Source organism: Solea senegalensis, linkage group LG2, assembly GCF_019176455.1.
Source record: "Solea senegalensis isolate Sse05_10M linkage group LG2, IFAPA_SoseM_1, whole genome shotgun sequence".
NCBI lineage: Eukaryota > Metazoa > Chordata > Actinopteri > Pleuronectiformes > Soleidae > Solea > Solea senegalensis.
The window spans coordinates 30,790,213-30,808,480 of NC_058022.1; the positions used below are offsets into that span (position 1 = coordinate 30,790,213).

Sequence of the window (18,268 nt, forward strand, 5' to 3'; positions counted from 1 at the left end):
AAATAAAAGGTGACTTTTTTTTATTTGCCTCTTCTCTCAAACTTCCTGTTGTATCTTTTTTTAAACTGCTAAATCCCACCAGGACTCTGCTCAAACAAAGGAGTGCATATGTGTGTATGTGTGTGATATTTTTGGTAAGCTGCCATGTGATATTAATATTTATGACTGTCACCAATAAACGGGAACTGATGGAACCGTGCTTGTGTTATTTTGAGTGTGTACGCCATAGAAACCTGTTGTGAACATGTTGAGAAATAAACCTAAACTACCGTCACTATTTATTTGTTAAAATTAGAGTCACAGGTTTTATGACACATCATAAAGTACAATGAATTATTTGAGTAAGGCTATGTTTAATATTGTGTGTGTAAACCAGTGACTTGGACAGCTGTATGTGGTTTTATCGAGACTAAAAAAAAATAATGAGCTGTGTGGGTTGTCACTCTACGAGCTGCCTCATCTCAGTTGCTGTTAAAATAAACCTTATCACAAAGTGTAGCAGTTTCTATTGCGACAAAAGAGCAGCCAGCCTTTCTATTATTCAAAGACTGTATATATTAATAGATGTAGCAGTGCCTAAAACGTTTATTCCCTAGACTGTCCATCAGGGAAACACTACTCTTTGCTGGATGAATTACAAACATTTGTAAACATATTTCTGAGGAGTTTATGGTCTCAATCACTAGCATTAGACCCTTAATCATTTTCTTCTGCTTATCTGAGATTGGGTCTTGGAGGCAGCATGATGAGCAGGGTTTCAGAGACGTCCTTCTCTTCACCACACATTCAAGCTCCTCCTGGGGGATCCCAAGGTGCTCCAGGACTGGATATACAGTTTCTCCAATGGGTTTAGGTCTACCCCAGGGTTTTCTAACATTGGTACATGCTCTAAGGACCTCCAAAGGAAGTCTTTCACAGGAGGCAACCTGACTAGATGCCCCTGAAAAATCCTCAGCTGACTCCTGTCATTGTGAGGGAGTATCGGTTCTACTCTTCGTTTGTATGTACAGCCCAGCAGGTGTGCCAAAAATCACTTGAAACACTGCCGTGTTACCATCTTCTACTGGCTACTTCCAATATAGCAATGCACCATGGCACAGAGCTAAAGTTAAAGGGGATTGGCAGATGAAGATGTCCTCTCACAATGATGACTATTTTGTTTTTTAGTTGCAAACCAGGCAGAAAGTCCTAGGTGGATCCTAACACAGGACCTGACTATTCATTATTCCTAGTATTTGTTTACTGTTAATACGAGCACTAGATGTCTGCTGGTCCCCTTGTTGTCCGCTATCCATCAGCTGTATTGGGTCAGAGTTTTTGGACTGGCATGTTTGCGTGACAGATTTTTATTCCTATCAGACTTATGTCCATGTAAACGTAGCAAGTGATGGTGGTTAGATACAACTCTTGTAGAGTCACATTTTGCGTTTGTAAAGGACACTGAACATCTTTAATTTCTAGTTTTAGTAATGAATTTTTAGTTTCTCATTAATTCTTTGTCAAATGGGAGCATAGATTGGATTGGTTGTGTTTTTAATTATGTGCATTTGTCACATTACACATGTATAAAGAAGCTTTTTCATGTCTCCTTAAGTTATTTTTCAGTGACTGAGTTGAGGAGTCAAGGTATTGGAATTATCTTGTTACTCTTACTAAGATTGTAATGCACTTACAGTCAAGGAAACACCATTTTGGAGACAATCTCTGTGTGGAGAGAATCTTTGGCTTGCTGGCCTCCTCCTGAATAAAAGACAGACAGAATAGAGGGATTAATAGAGGTGATGCGTGGCTAGCAATTTTAAACACATACAGTATATATGTAACTTTTTTGTGTTCTACAGAGGACTGCAAAACTCGATTAACTCAGAGGGCTGTGAAGTGGGTGGCCCAGTAGGTTCAGATTCTTTGGTTAAAAATGTTATTGTGAGAAAGTAGGAGCCAGTGAATAACACCATTTCACCGGTGGTCATTAAGATTTTTTGGTTAGTTATACAGAAGCTCACAGGGCACTGTGACTTCCTAAGTTACTGCATCATCCATCCATCCATCTTCTGCCACTTATCCGAAGTCGGGTCACGGGGGTAGCAGCTTGAGCAGAGAAGTCCAGACTTCCCTTTCCCTGGGCACTTCCGGGGGAATCCAGAGGCGTTCCCAGGCCAGCCAAGAGACATAGTCTCTCCAGTGAGTCTTCCCTGGGGCCTCCTCCCAGTGGGACGTGCCCGGAGCACCTCACCAAGGAGGTGTTCAGGAGGCATCCTAACTAGATGCCCGGGCCACGTCCTCTGGCTCTTCTTGATGCGGTGGAACAGCGGCTCTACTCTGAGCCCCTCCCGGATGACCGAGCTTCTCTCCCTAACTCTAGCATCTCCTCGGCTGCTTGTATCCACTATCTCGTTCTTTCAGTCACTACCCACAGCTCGTGACCATAGGTGAGGGTAGGAAACGTAGATCGACCGGTAAATCTGCATCATTACACATCCTAATGAACAGATTTTCTTTATATTTTACACAAATGAATAAGATACAAAGTCTTCATTCCCTTATAAATTAATTATTTGTGTTGTGTACAAACTAGAGGCCAATAAAATATTCTTAAAGCTAGACAACAAACAAAAAGATACTTTAAGTCAGACCACTTCAACCTCATGTATTGTGTCACATTGTGTCTACGACTTTACTTTAACATTACTTTAGGTTTTTGTATTTTGGTATCACCCTATTCCAATTAGTGCGTAACAATGCAGCCGGACTTTTAACAAGGTCAAAAAAATCCACACAACATATTACAGAGACTCCTGTCTCCCTGCTATGGCTCTGTGGACTCTAGATTAAATGTATCTTCTTTGTTTATAGAAGACTAAATGTTGCTAGCCCTGTGTCTGTCTGTGAAGTCCTGCCCCCGCACCTCGCCGTCAAGACTCCTCAGATCCCCCGACCAAAGACTCTTGTCTGTTCCTAGATCAATGACTAAACGGTGCGTTGATGGAGCTTTGACAATCCCCCTCTTCCTCCACCATTTTGTTCTGTGTTGTCTTAAAACACACATTTCCTCATTAACTGTTGACTGTGCCCAACTTTGTCTGTGGCCGTTTGTTTGATGCTGCTTGTTCTTTCTTTTTTTGCTGTAAAACACTCGGTGTCCTCTTTGTTGTGGCCGCTCTAAAACAGACAGCAGTGTAATGGAAGACTGTGCCTTCCATTTTGTAGTCAACACAACTCCAGGTCATTTGACTGCATGTCAACAAGGTAATCCAAACAACTTTTGAAGGAAAGCATCCTCAGATTAATGCTCACGGTCAACTATGTCAGTTAGTATGTCGTTTAGTCAGTCAATCACTCCATTGACCAAAAAAAACAAATACCAAAACCATTCAAAATACCAACCTCAACCACATCTAACCAACCAATTAATCAAGCAGAAAGTTACAATGACCAACTAGTCAACCACATCCACCCAACTAACCAAAATACCAACTACAACCAAACCAACTGAACAATCAACCAACCAGAACAACATCAGACCAACTAGCTAATCAACCACAACCAAACACACCAATAAACCAACCATATCCATCCAACCAACCGACCAATTACAGCATTATCTCTCAACTAACAACAACCACAGCATCAGACCAAACATTTATCAACCAACACACTGGCCAAACACATCCAACCAACCAACATCAACCATTACAGTAACCAGATTTACTTGGATGGAGGGAAGGAGATCATATTTTCCAAATTATTTGGATTGGCATTAAATATTTCTCTTACCATCTCATCCTATCAAACTGAAATAAAAAAGCAAAGGGGCGATACTGGTCTATGATACAATGTCAGTGGGGACACTGTATTGAAATACCGTTGTCATAGAAATGAAACCCACGCGCAGCGCTTTTTTGAAGCTCTCTCAAGCACCCTGCCAGGGCTGTTCTACCAGAGAAAAGCACTATGCGGCTTCACCACAGTGACTTGCATAATATCTTGTTGGAAAAGTGAATACGTCTTATATTTCAAGATAAGATCATTTAAAGTAAAGATAATCTGTATTATTCTGGCAACTTTTACCAAATATAAAACTGAAAAAAGTCACTCTTACAGATGTGGCAGGAAGAGAAGAAGCCAAAGAAAATGAAGTTACTGTATTTTCATTTCAAACTGCAAACCTTTCATGAAGACTAGGACAGACAGGCTGGCTGAAGTAAACACCTCCACTCTCCTTGGATGCTTTTGTCTGTACTTATCTATATCTGCTGTTGAGTTCAGCGGCAGTCTCGAGCTGAGTCGAACGCCTGAGGCTTTTACAGCAAACCTACAAACACTGAATCAAACGCTGAACCTGTCTGACTGACTCTTTTCTTCTTCACCCTCTTTCGTCTCCTGTCTCTTCTCAATTCACTCCTGTTCATCTTGTGCCGAGTTCCTGGACTGCAGTGGTCAGTGTCATGCTTTGTCAAATTGCCTTGTAGATCCACTGTTTCATTTCGCTCGTGCTGTGTGTGGCAGAGGTTGAGAAGCCTTTCAAGCTGAAGCATAAGTAAATCCCATTATGCAAACAGATGGCAGCCAATCAAATCATGCTTATGAATTTTAGTTCAAACTGTGCTCCACTGAAATTGAGCACTGAAATAAGGCAGTTTTCCCCAACCAAACAACAAACCACACAAAACCACATCTAACCACACCACACCAATCAACCACAATCATCCAAAAAAACAAGTGTGCCAAATCTGAAAGGATTTCATTAAGGCGTGAAGATGTTGTCGTAGTCCAAGATAACATTAACACAACATATAGGATTATCTGAAGACATTCTAAAGATACTGTACAGTGTTCACAAGAATGGGATGAAAGGTTGGATAAATGAACAACCCAAAAACTGGCCACCGATAAAAGCATGTTGTGTTTGAATGGAGTCATCCTAGTACACTGAGTGTATAGTAATTACAAGACATGGGCTATTCTACAACAGGAAGTCTGACGACAACTCACAAGTTGTGTTGTTAGTGTTTAGCTGTGTTAAAAATAACCTTGATCGATTTACTGTGGCTGCCAGAGGAGAAGACGAAAAGCTCTTCAGGTGTGGGTATATGACGTCCACATAAAGAGCACATCTTGTGCTTCAGTAACGGAATCCACAGTGACACAAAGTGGCAAAGACGTCGTTAAGACATTGTACCCTATATTAAAACTTTTGTGTAGTGACTACAATCACTTGTTGCTGACAGCCATGTTTTCACAAAGCTTGCACGTCCCCGCCCCCAGCTGCTTCCCAGCACAGGGAGCACACACTGTGCAATTAGCTGAATGAAACACATCGACTACGTCCAAGTACTTCATACAACCTCACCTCAAAAATCCTCAACTCTCCATTTAACATAAGAGAAAGTTTAGTTATGAAGCTCATACTTTGAATGAGCACTTTCTCTCACTGCACAGGGACTAATTAATACCTTAAATCTGTAGTCTGTAGGACAGAGCTACACATTTGTGCGGATCGCATTGACGTCCTGTATCTTATTTTAATTAAGTGTGCCGAATGATGAATAAAAAGAGCGAAAGAACAAAAGTGAAAAAGTGACTTAATTGTATAGTCAAGAGTACCAAAAGTATGTCTTTAATTTTGAATAGGTTCTCTGTTCTTGTCCTCTGCTGATGGCGAGTGACAAACAAAAGCGTGTTATCTGAACAATGAATAACCTGGATATGACAATGAGAAAACCTCAAACGTCTGAGGATATTATGACCTCAAAAAGACGACCTGATTAACCCTGTAATTAAAAACAAAAGCCTAGATGTTTTTCTCTCTCGTTTCTCTTCCCAGGCACAGAAAAGAAAGAATTATCTCTACATTCTTGGACAAACTCAGCACAGTAATAAATAGAAATTAAAATCTTGGCCACGTGCACATAGCAAACACATAATACAACCACGATCTCACATATGCATGCAGGCATTCACCCACAACAGTTCATGCATCATGCTTTAACCCTGAGACACATGACGGAAACTAATCTCAATTCTTTGTGGACGTATGTGTTTTTGTCAGTGCTGACTACACTAAGCACTATATTATTTTGCCTTTTCTGAAGATAGACCTTTTAAGTCTTAAGCCTCTCTCCCCTGCACCAAATTCCATACAGAAAATCTGTGTTTTTTTATTTCAGGGGGACTCAGGAGCTGCTCGTCTACTGCTGCTTTGTCTGATAAGTCTGTCTTGCTTAGGTAACACAAGATCTGGATTAGGTTTGGAAACTGCATTAAGTTTTTGGATATTGTTGGTCACTTACAAGACAAACTAAGACCCTGGACAACATCTTCAAGTAAAAGCTGACAGTTGTGTGAGATTCCTGCTTTATCTTCAGGCTTCGAAGATCAATCACTTACTTAAATGTGGCCGTGACTCCCAAAGCCAAGCCAGCATCACCTTATATGAGTAAAAGAACAAGCTATGGCTCCCCTTCAGTGACTTTACAGAAGAGTTCTTGGTTGCCCACGGAAGGGAGGAGAAACACTGAGGCTCCCCAGAGATTACAGTCTCCAGTGATGACTTTGAGGGCAGCCTCACTAGGGAGCTGAGTAAGTAGGATTTGCTTGAATCCAAGTCATAGCTGCATAGTGTGCTGGGTCAGAGACTTTTTTATTAGGTGTGTGCATCATCTCTGAGGTTGGAGAGCCTGTGATACTCCCATTGTGGCTATTTTAGTTTCCTTTTTTTATGTGTTTTGTCTGACATTAATAATTTAACACACAAGGATCAATTTTTCTTGTCTGGAGCACAGCGAGGACAAAAGACTGACTGGAGATGTTGTACTTTACTCCCAGCCAGTGTCTGATTTTGGCTGAACATAGCCATGTTCAGACATGCAATTTATAACACTACCAGTTTAATTTATCGGTTACAGTAATGGCCTGTTCTACATTAAACCACAGGTCTTCATTAAGGAGATGTTCCACAGCGACTGTTCAAAGATGAACAGACTATAACGGATAGTGCTGCAATGCTCATGTGATATTTAGGATCTGACACATAAGACAAACGTGTAAAAGGTCCTTTTTTTCTTCTCAACACTGCAACACTACAGCAGCTGGTGAGTGGGAAATTAATGTCGTGTTACATAACTTTATCCAGGATCATTAAAAGGGTTAAGTGATGGAATTAATATATTGACTAATGGCCATTGGCTGAGTTTGTCATTTGGTTGGTATTTTTGTTCATTTCTTTTTGCTGACATAATGGTCCATGAGTAAAGTAAATTTATCATACCTACAATGTATATATTAGTGACGGATATCAAGAAGTGGCACTAAATCGGTACTGGTTCCTTAATAGTCAGTGCTGACGCATCGAACAGACAATGAAACGTGACAGAGAATGCTGCGATAAATTTTCTTTTTATAACGTTTCTTTTAATTTTGCTTCCATTTTTCTGATTCTCATCCATCGTCTAATGATGACAAAGCTGGCTGTGTTTGAAGAAGTCGTAGCTGACAAGTGACTCAAAAGTTTAGACTGACTTGTTCAAAATCACACCGACTTGTAGTATATGTATGAAACCCATTCTTTATCGCTAAATATATGCCATTGACATTAGGAGTCTTCCCACCGCCCTCACAACTCAAAGCTTATTGAAAAAGATTTAGAGCTCTTCACTACAGTAGACCCTGCCCTCTAGTGGTAAGGTATAAAGGGCAGACTAAAATTTCACTCACAGCTCTCCACCACATGTACGCATTGAGGTATTGTTAGCACCAAATTTTAAAAGAGAAACAATAAGAGCATTGGAATTAAGGCGCAGGAAAGTATAAGTAATATATCAATAACAAACAAATGACACCCATCCCAGATAATGAATATAAGCATAAATGAACCAGAAATAGACTGTTACCAGTTGTGGAGCTGACGGTTGGTGGTTGGAAGATTTTTGCATATCACCTAACCCTTGTTCAAGCCCTATGGAAATCTGGAGATTTTTACTAAAATAAAGATTCAATTCGCCAGTTGTGTTGTTAAAACCAACAACATATTATTTAAGTTGTGTGTTCCAGCAATCTACCATGAATATCATGCTGCTTTAATTCAGACTCAAAATTGTTGTCTATGTCTGTTTAGATATGAAATGACAATGACGATCCCTGCACCATGTTTTTGTGTATCTGTGTGTGTGTACACACTCGCTGTGCTCTGTAATGAATTCACTGTTCTGTTTGTCTGTTTGTGTGTGGGTGTTTGCTTGTTGAGAATAGTGCACGTTTAAGCGCGTGCAGGATGTCATGCCGTAGTTGCATTTCCAGTGCTCAATAAAGAGACTTCTTCTGGTGTCGGGTGTCACCTTTCTCCCAAAATCCACCACCGGACTCAGACAGGAAGTGGGAAAAATATGTCCCTTACTCAGGAGTTTGATGGTTTTACTAAAAATAAGAAAAAAAAAAGAGCAAACATCAGTAATATGAGAGGAGCAGTATGCTGCCCCACGCTTGAATATGTCTCATTTTTGCTGCTGTGGTTGAACGTTCATGCTTGAGCACATATTACATCAAGTCTGTCAAACTGTGTTCAAGCAGAGCCACATGCAGCGAGACTCCATATATTTGGGAATTAATTTGGCTTGGATCATTAGCAATAGTTCAAAGTTAATAATTTCTGTTCTATTAAAATTGTACTTTGTTCTCTGCTTTAGACGGTCTTATCTGACTGGAAAGTGAAGTTTGTCTTGCTTTGTAAAGAGCTCACACCCCGCAGCAAAGTCCTTCAAGAGAACAAATGATTTTTTTTGTCATCACACAAAGGAGCTTTTGATCTACTGCGGCCTCCATCAATGAGATCAAATGTGTTATTTTGTGAATTAAATGTTTGAAAACTTTCATTCAAATTGACCAAAGTGGCACAATTGTACCGAGCAAGGCAGCACTTCCTCATGAGCTGAAAATGCTGATTTTCTCTATGGAATTTGGTGGGGGGGGAGTGCCAAATTACAAACTTGAGTTACCAGTCAGAAAAGGCAGTTTAATAGTAAAACGCATCTATATTCAGGATATTGTAGAAATAAGAAAGTGTACATATTTTAGGTGAGCCAGCAGGGCATGAAACATTACTCAGTTATCCCTTTAATATGTTGTTTTACTGACTGTCGTGTGACATTATGCCTGTGAAAGTAGTTGCTGTTAGTTTCCCATGTGCCTCTGAGCCAAACAAATGCAACCACACTGCAGACTCCCAACATCCAACTACCAACCTGCAGTCCCAAGCATCTAAAGGGGGGATGGACAGAGCAGAAGTCCTAGAGAGGAAGACGGCAGTGTAGGAGGGTAGAAAGTAGAGTAGTCTCGACATTAAGACATTTAGGGAATACACATATGCACAAAAGCACTCACACAGCTTAATTAGCTGCACTTTACATTAAAGTTCCTGCTTGCTCTCTTTTGCCTCTTACTTTGTGTCACAGTCATTTTCCCCCTTTTCTTTTCTGTGACACAGAACCGTAACCTTTCGATTTCATCTCTACACCTCTCCTTCCACCCCCCCTCCCTTCCGTGTCCTACCTCCTGCAGACGCTGGATGTGTTCTCGGCAGGTCTCCAAGTCACTGTCGCCAGGAACCACAATCAGGCCCAGAGGAATCGCTGGAGATACAGAGGAACAAGACAATTATCCAGCAGCACTTTGACTTCATACAGTCCTGCCCGCAGGATCCTGTGAGTACTGCCAGCTCTAGTGAAGACACGGGATTTGAGATGTAATTAAATAGCCAGCAGCACTAAAGGCACTGGGGACCATAAATAAACAAATACTGTAGAAGAGAAGTGTCACCTGTTTTTGTGTATGAGGACACTAAAACACAGCTGTAATTATTAATTCATTAATTCCTTGATACATTATTTTTTGCGTGAAAGAAATCAGTTTCGGGCATTCTGACCTCACACAGTTATATAGAGCCATTTCAGAGCTGGTATAACATCTAGAGACATATGTGCCCACATTCCTGAGCATGACAACCTCCTCAACTGATGTCCTTCTACCAAGTTTTGTACTTTTATCAGTAGCCACTGACACAATATTACAAATGATTGCGCTTTTGTAATCGTTAAAATGTTATTTATAACCTGTTAAAGGTTTAGTGAGTAACATTTAGGGGCGTTTATTGGCAGAAATTAAATGTACTACTCAGAAGTATCTTTCTATAACTGTAACATTTTAAAACATATATGGTTGTTATATCCATAAACTAAGCCTATCATATGTACTTTGGATTTATGGAGATCTTCTGCCTCCATTTTCTACAGCAGTCTGAATAAAGAAATTAGTCGTAGAGTAGAAGTAGAGTGAAGTAGAAGCTTATTACACAAAATAAGAAGTTCACAAATTTAATGTTCTCTAATATTATTGCTGAAGCTACTGTCATGGCTTCCATCACCATGGAGAGAGACACCAGTGAGAAACTACAACAATAATCCCTTCACACAATAACAGCAGCCATTTTGACATAATTCAGCAGGAAAAGCACAGGTGTTACAATAACAATGGCTCTGTTCAGATCATGTTAATCAAGACACCGTGACAGTGAACCAGCATGAAACGGAAGAAGCTAATATTAATTGAACTATTTACACCAAATACATGTCCAAATGGCTGCTGTGCCATGATTGGTCAGCACATGTTTTCTGATGCTAGTGAAGCAGCAGCTCAGACATGTGTCTAACAAAGACATCTACATTGCCAACGTGGGCCAACATCACTGCCATGAAACAAAAGCACATATAAATGTGTCTTCCTTTTCACTGATGAGATGCAATGGCTGAACTGCGGTCCAGCTCTGGAGGTGCCAAGCTGACGTTTTGCATCTAGATCTTTTATTTCCCTAAATGAGCCTGACTAAGCTGGCTTGTCATCACCGAGCCAACGTAGTTTGCTGGAACAATGGAGAGCGGTCCCCGAGGAAGAGCGGGCCACACGGCCGCCCACTGCGCCAACGCATCGCTGCTGGCTGAACATCGCGCAGAAGAGCTGTCAAACCGAGCAATGGGATCCTAAACCCACACACAAACACACACAAACACCTCATTGATAATAAAAACCTCTGTGAGGGAAGCAAAGACTCCGCTGGGAGTAAGCAAAAGGGAACTTCCCCAAACAGAGAAAAAAAAAGATCATACTATAAAATACCTATATTGCAGTCTTGTACTACAGTCCTCTGTGATAACCTCCTTCATTTTTAATAGAGCGACAGCGGGTGCTGCACTGATCCAGCTGAACCAACAGGTGCTCTTTCATGAGGCAGATAAAAAAATCCACAAAAACAAAATTGCTTCTGCTATGATAACACTGCAGACAACTGTGCAGGTAAATACAAAGGCACTACCTATATTGACTCTTAAGTCTTCACCGGAATTTGACAAACATCTAATCAGTTAGAATTACATGCCACACATTGATGATATTCTAGTACAAAGGATTGTCTTATAACAAAGGAAAAAAGAGATTTTAACTACTTGTTCATCTAATAAAATCACCACCAAATTAAATGTACAGCATTGTAAGAATGTTTGCTGCTATATATGGCCAAAAATCTTGCTATATTTATTTCTCTGAACCCATGAAAGTTTAATTTTTGTTGCCACAAACACAGTTTTTTTTTTCTGGTTGTTCAGGCAAGACAAGTCATTTATCTTGTGTTATTTATCCTGCATTATAGTAATCTGAGCTGAAGCTTTAATAAACCTATTACATGTTCTTTTTTTATATAACGTAATACAGAAAGTGTACTTATTAAAGGTCAATTTAAATCTATATTAAACAGTCTCTCTGTTCTTTCCATGTTCGGGACGGAGTGCACCGCCTCAGTGAGAAATGGCTTTGAGAAGATATAACCACGGTGCCTCAGGGGCTATGAGACATATTTTTACCATCCACCATCTCCCAGTGTGCCACACTTCCACAAGTTGAGAGCCGTGATTGATTTGCATAATGAAAAAAAAAAAAACAGCACAACAACAGCACAGTGAGAACAAAGGACTATGTAAAACCAATCACAAGAAACCTTTTTGGACGAAATCTAAAATAAATGTTTCATTTATTAATATGGATTTGCTGATGTAGGTGTTTATCTGTATGTGCTGTATGTATTTCTAACATGGAGAACATAGGCTGAAGTCTCAGGAAACATGAAATGCAAAGCAGGGAAACAAAAAAGAACCATGTTGACTTTAACAGGATTACAAAACAAGCTGTGCACTGTGTAGGGAAATGTAACAGTGCCACCCTGTGTCAACACTCTGAACTGGTGTGTGCGTGTATGTGTGAATATGTGTGTTCTAATTCGGCAACAACATGATTTTTGTGAATGCCAATAAAGCCATTTGAATTAAACTGCATGGACAGGTGGAGCGTTCTCCTTCCATATTCTTCAAACATCAGCGATGCAAACCCTGCTCCCTTTGTGTTTGTGTGTATGTGTGTGTGAGAGTGTGGAGGATGGACGGACAGCTAAAGATTGATCTTGTTGACCTTCACGTCAAGGCTCCGCCCTCTAATCATAGAGCTGTTTGCCTCCCACTTTAATCTGAAGGCTCACTGAGGCACATGGACGTGCAGCTTCACAGTCCTGTCTGACTCTGTGGTCACACACTGACCAGCAACAAGCAAGTAACCACATGTGGAAATATTATGTGGTCTGATGTAACGGATTTCAGAAAAAAAAAGACCACGCAATACTGTGCAAAGGCCACCCTTCATTTTGGTGTTCGAGCAACGCTATAATGACCATACTGTATTATTTTTTTCTCAATCACTCTATGGGATCACATCCAGAAAATACTGGAAACATGTATACAGTGTAAGTAAATAATAAAGAGTCATGTATTTAGTGTGACATTACACAATAGCACAAGCCTGGTTCTCTTAAACCTCCAGTTGAAACCATAATTATGTTAAGAACTTGTAAACTTGTGCTTGAGCATTATATACAAATAAGTTAAACTCATTGACAATAATATGAGACCAACTTTCAGTCACATCATTCCATTTCAAATGCAGAATTTGACAGACAGAAAAACAACAAAGCTGGTGGTGCCCCGAGACTTTTGCACAGTACGGTCTATTTAAACAATTTTTTCTGACGGGAGGAAAAGCAAAGAAGCTAAAGTAGAGAGTGACATCTACATCACACAGCTTCTCAGAATGTTTATCTCCATTTAAAGGCCACAACTCCTTTGCTGATACCAAAACCAGCATATTCTTGAAATATATAAAATCTTACTATTTTACATTTAACCATATCATATTTAATCATAACAAATGAAAATTATTTAAGTCATGTGTCACGGAAATATTTTATTGGATATTATCTAATAAAATATTTCCGTGACACATCACAACTAAATTAACTGAATTAACTTTCTAAAAAAGTTTGCTTCAAACTAAGTGTGTGTATGTGAAAACCTAAATATTGATAGACCAATATATTGACATCCTGACTCATGAAATATGATTATAGACACACTGGCAATATAGATGAATACAGAAAATGGCCAAATAGAAGAAAATACAGCACTCTTAACAGATTTCCAGCCAGTTTGACTGAAATGCATCATTACGTAGTGACTCCTAGTGATATATTGTTAAAGGAACATATTGTTAAGTGCAGAATCACTGTATTGTTTGCAATTCCCACCCCCACTCCACATGACATGAGCTATGATGAGTAATTGAAAATGTGATAACCCCCACTGCGTACATGAGTGTAAGTGAATGTGTGTCTCCTTACATGCTTGCCGCAGTTTGTCCTTGTCGTAGTGCAGAGCCTCATAATCAGTCATACTGATCCTGCTCACTCGGATCCTCAGTCTCTCTGGGACTGGCTGCTGACTGAGACACACAGAAATACATCACTTTTAACAACTTACACTTGTGCTAGTTACACACCATAATACTTCTGTCTGACCATGGGACTTCAGTGGGCAATAGTTCTGGCTCTGTGTGTGTGTGTGTGCATGAATGTATATCTTCATGAGGACCAAGGACAAACGCGAGGACATTTTGTGAAAGTGGAGATCACTTTGCTGGTCCTTACGACTTTTAAGGGCTTTTCAGGATTAGACTTGAGTTGAGGTTAGTGTTAGGCATTTAGTTTTGATGGTTAAGGTTGGGGTAAGGGGCTTAGGGAATGCATTGTGTCTGAGTGTGTGTGTGTGTGTGTGTTTACGACTCACTCGTTGAGGTGTGGTAGTGAGGTCCGTCGTTTGGTTTTCTGAACCATGTTGGCCTGGTTTCTGAGGCTGATTTGGATGACAGAGGGAGCAAGTCTACAAGGTTCACCGTCCACCTAACAATAACACAAACCAACCTATCAACCAACTGACCAAAACGCTGACACACTATTTAAACAATCAACCAACCAACCGCTCAATCAGTTACTCAACCGTTCAAACAAGTAACCATTTGACCATTTGATCAAGCAACCAACCAACCAGTGAACCAAACACCTAACATTCAGCCAAACAACCTACAAACCAGTTAACCAATCAGTTTGTCAACAATTATGCAGTCAAACAATCAGTCAACCAGATGTTGACCAATTGATCAACAAAACACTTAACTTACTGACCGAACAACTACTCAACAATTGAATTATTCATCCAAATGACTTCATTCATCATCAGTACAACAATGGCTCACATTTGTTACAGCTGCTCAATGTGATTCAGATGTAAGTGAGAAAATAAATCAGCCGAAGCTTCAGGAATGTTATAACATGATGATGCTACAGAGGTGACACGTGTATGTACCTGGACTGGGAGAGGCTTAGTGGTGGTGAGGGTGACTTCTCGACACTGGTTCAACCGCTCGCCATGACCTCCGACCTGGAGAGTAGCCTGCACACTCACACACACACACACACACACACACACACACACACACACACACACACTCTTAGCAATTATTCTTTACAATACACTGTGGCTTTTCACTGCATCCTCCCACACTTTATAACCTCAATGCTTTAACTTACAATAGTGGATTCTAATCACTAGTTACTTAAAGATGTTCCATCTCAGTGTGCTCAGCATCTGTTTTTTTTCCTGAAGGGCAAATCTTGAGGTATTAAAAAACCTTGAACCTTGAAAAACCAAACCCTCCTCTGACCATCTGCTGCGCAAGAAATGTGACTTTGTTTTGGGTTTCAGACACACATTCTTGTGTGAGAGAATAGAAAATAATCTTTTTTTTTAACACATTAAGTGGCTTGTGCCTGGTATTTTGTCTGTTTTACTTCCAATGGTTACCATGGCGACCAGGTCACAGTGAGAGCTACATACCAAAGAAGTCATAGTGAATCCAATGACCTCGATGTATCCATCATCGTGGCGTTGAGGTTCAAAGTCATGGTGCTCGCTGGGATTACCCCAAGGTGTAGTGCCCGCACAGTACCTGAACACACACACACACACACACATACACACACAGGTGTCAGTGCCTGAAATACACACACAGCAACATTTAGTGTAATTATCATAATCATCACCATCTGTGCACATAAAACATATTTCAACAGTAGACAGAAAACTAAAGCTTTAGTGATACATATACAGTCTATGAGAGCTTCACACTGAATGTGTTAACATACTAAAAACATGGCTGCAAGCCAGGACATGAGGGAAAAACTGATTTCAGCCCCTAAACTAAAGGCCCACCTAATAAAATCTACCCTCTGTGGTAGCTTATTTTTGTTTCTTTATCCATTTTGACACGAAACATGGGTTCACACCGCACACCAGTCCATCAGAGTTGTACATCTACTGCCTCAGACAGTGTGACTTCAGTGTGTGGAATCTGACATTCAGATTTACTTAATTGACACAAACCTATCAAATGTGGAAGCAGGAGACGAGCAACTTACAATGTCCCAGTCCGCTCAATTTTCTCAATAGATTTAGGTGTGTGTCTTCATTATCCTAGACTTCGGCAGGTGTTCAACAAAGTTTTCCTTGTCTCTCCACTGTCAGCCAGGTTTTCAGTAATAGTGAGTCTTCATGTCTGAAACTATGATTTTAAAACTAAGGTATCGCCTATGCTATATTTAGTATACAGTTAGCTTATCTGAGACAGTACTGAAAATGAGTGAAGCTAGTCTTTGTCATGTCTAAATAATTCATGGATAATATAATTGCATATTTATTGTTGACATCTTTATCCAAATTATGAATATAGTGATAAATGCAGGACCCCAGAAGCCTCACAGGAGCACAATAGCTCTTTTAAAATGCAACTTTACAGTTTTGATTAAATAAAGGATTAAAAGTCTGGATATTTGAAAATTGATGAGATATTTTCAAGTTAAAATATACAGAGAAGAGTAGGTTGAGAGGTGCTTGAATGTAAGAGGAAATGTGGAAAGCAGATGGTAGAAGGGATACGTATATTTTTGAGCTGACAGTTTGAGCAGCCAGAACAGTTCAAAAATAATACTTTTGGTGATACGGTGACACAACAGCTCACTGTAACAGGAGACTGCTCCAGTAAAGACTAAGTGCAACTGACCTGGGGATGTTGAGGAAGACCAGACACTGCAGCTTCAAGTCCTGAACCTTCGAAGTTAAATCTGTCCCATCACACTGTGGACAGACAGAGAGGGAGGAAGTGAGAGGGATATGGTGAGACAAAGAGAGAGCGAGAGACAATGAGGGAGACGCAGACAAAAAGAGAGCGAACGGCGAGAGAGCGGACAGGAAATGAGTCTGTGTTTTCACATGAATGACTGACGGATATTTATTTGATTGACAGCTACTTACCACCACTTTGATGTGCTTAGACAGGTCTTTGGAGCTTCCCATCAAGAAATCTGAGAAGGCTGTCTGTGTGAGAGACAGATAGAGGGAGAGAGGGAGAGGAAGAGGCAGACGGCATCATGATTAAATACAGCCACAGTTGGATGGAGCAGTCTTCCACTGCCTCCAGCTAAGTCAGAGGCAGAGTGTTCTCAAACTACAACTGTCAATAAAATTCAGCATTTAGTTTCTACTCTACATCCTCTCCTGATTCAAATTATGTTTACTACACACACAAAAAAATCAATACTGGACATGCAAAACTAAACATACAGTCAAATAGTCCCCATGAGCTAAAAACACAGGTTTACTCTGTGGACTTTAGTGTGAGGGGTGAGAGTAGTTTACAAACGTAAGTTTCCAGTCAGAAAATTCTGTTTAACCATGAGATAAAGTGGCAGAACTATTCTTATGATATTATAGATGTCAAAAGGTGAGTAGTGGTAGTGGTTTTTGCTAAATTCGGTCTTTCCTGGTGTCTCAATCTGTAACCTTGTTTTCACTGAGTACTTGTCTCATACGGGTTCCAAGCACAGATCAAAGTCAGCTGTGTGTATGACACTAATTAGATAATTATAAATATTATCTCCTACCACCTTCTAATACCTGGTGTAAACATAATCAGATCATTATATCACATCATGCAACATTGTTTCATCACAATAGTTCATTAAACCATTTAAAAGCAATGGAGAAAATATAATAATCAATTATTACAGAGTGTGCACAAATAATAACATATCTCATGTAGGCATGTAGACAACAATCTTTAATATGGGGGTGAACTCACCCCAGCATAGAACATCTTATTTCTAAACCGACTGTTAAACTTCTCTGGGTTGGCCTCTAAAACAGACAGAGAAAGAGAAAGAAATAGTTAATCACTGAATCAGAATAACATAACTGGAAAAACAGTTTTTCCAATAATCTGCACATTGGGTAACATTTAGGATTTGATTTGGATATGTACTGATCCTGAGTGTGCGTGTACCTCGAGATTCATGGAACTCCAAGGTCACATGGGCATCAAATCCAAGACTGAAGTAATTGTTGAAAACATCTAGAGGAAGCTGTTGGAGATGTACACACACACACACACACACACACACACACACACACACACACACACATCTAGGTTAAGCATCTTGTTACTGTCAAAAATGCTTGTCAAGAAAAAAAAATAACTTGCTGATGCCACTGCAACTTCCACACAGTGGAATTCTCTCCCACAAGAGCAGCTTTAAAAATACAGCTTTCACATTCAAGTGTGAGGGGAGCCAACAGGAAGCTGGCGGCAGCCCACGACAAGCTCTACTGCTGTAGGACAATACTGCAAATCCTCTCAAAAGAGGATTGTTGGCATATGTGCCCAGTGAGCAACTTCTATAGAAGTGAATGGACACAATTTATTTATTTTTTTATAAACACCATTCAGTTCTTTGAAA

At 40.0% G+C, this 18,268-nt stretch overlaps 1 protein-coding gene across 6 annotated transcripts in view; it reads right to left on the reverse strand.

Annotated features, from left to right (window-relative positions):
- LOC122765483 (diacylglycerol kinase zeta-like) overlaps positions 1–18,268 on the reverse strand; it is an 80,733-nt gene that overhangs the window by 23,939 nt on the left and 38,526 nt on the right. For 5 of the 6 annotated variants that reach the window (XM_044019745.1, XM_044019746.1, XM_044019741.1 and 2 more), the window contains 10 exons: positions 17,815–17,893; positions 17,614–17,669; positions 16,788–16,850; positions 16,537–16,610; positions 15,315–15,426; positions 14,784–14,870; positions 14,208–14,320; positions 13,763–13,863; positions 9,544–9,623; positions 1,674–1,740 (listed from right to left, as the gene is read on the reverse strand). In XM_044019745.1, coding sequence (XP_043875680.1) covers positions 1,674–1,740; positions 9,544–9,623; positions 13,763–13,863; positions 14,208–14,320; positions 14,784–14,870; positions 15,315–15,426; positions 16,537–16,610; positions 16,788–16,850; positions 17,614–17,669; positions 17,815–17,893 — 832 coding nt within the window. Of the gene's footprint in view, positions 1–1,673; positions 1,741–9,077; positions 9,282–9,543; positions 9,624–13,762; positions 13,864–14,207; positions 14,321–14,783; positions 14,871–15,314; positions 15,427–16,536; positions 16,611–16,787; positions 16,851–17,613; positions 17,670–17,814; positions 17,894–18,268 lie in introns of those variants that run through there. The other variant, XM_044019744.1, reaches the window with a different exon arrangement.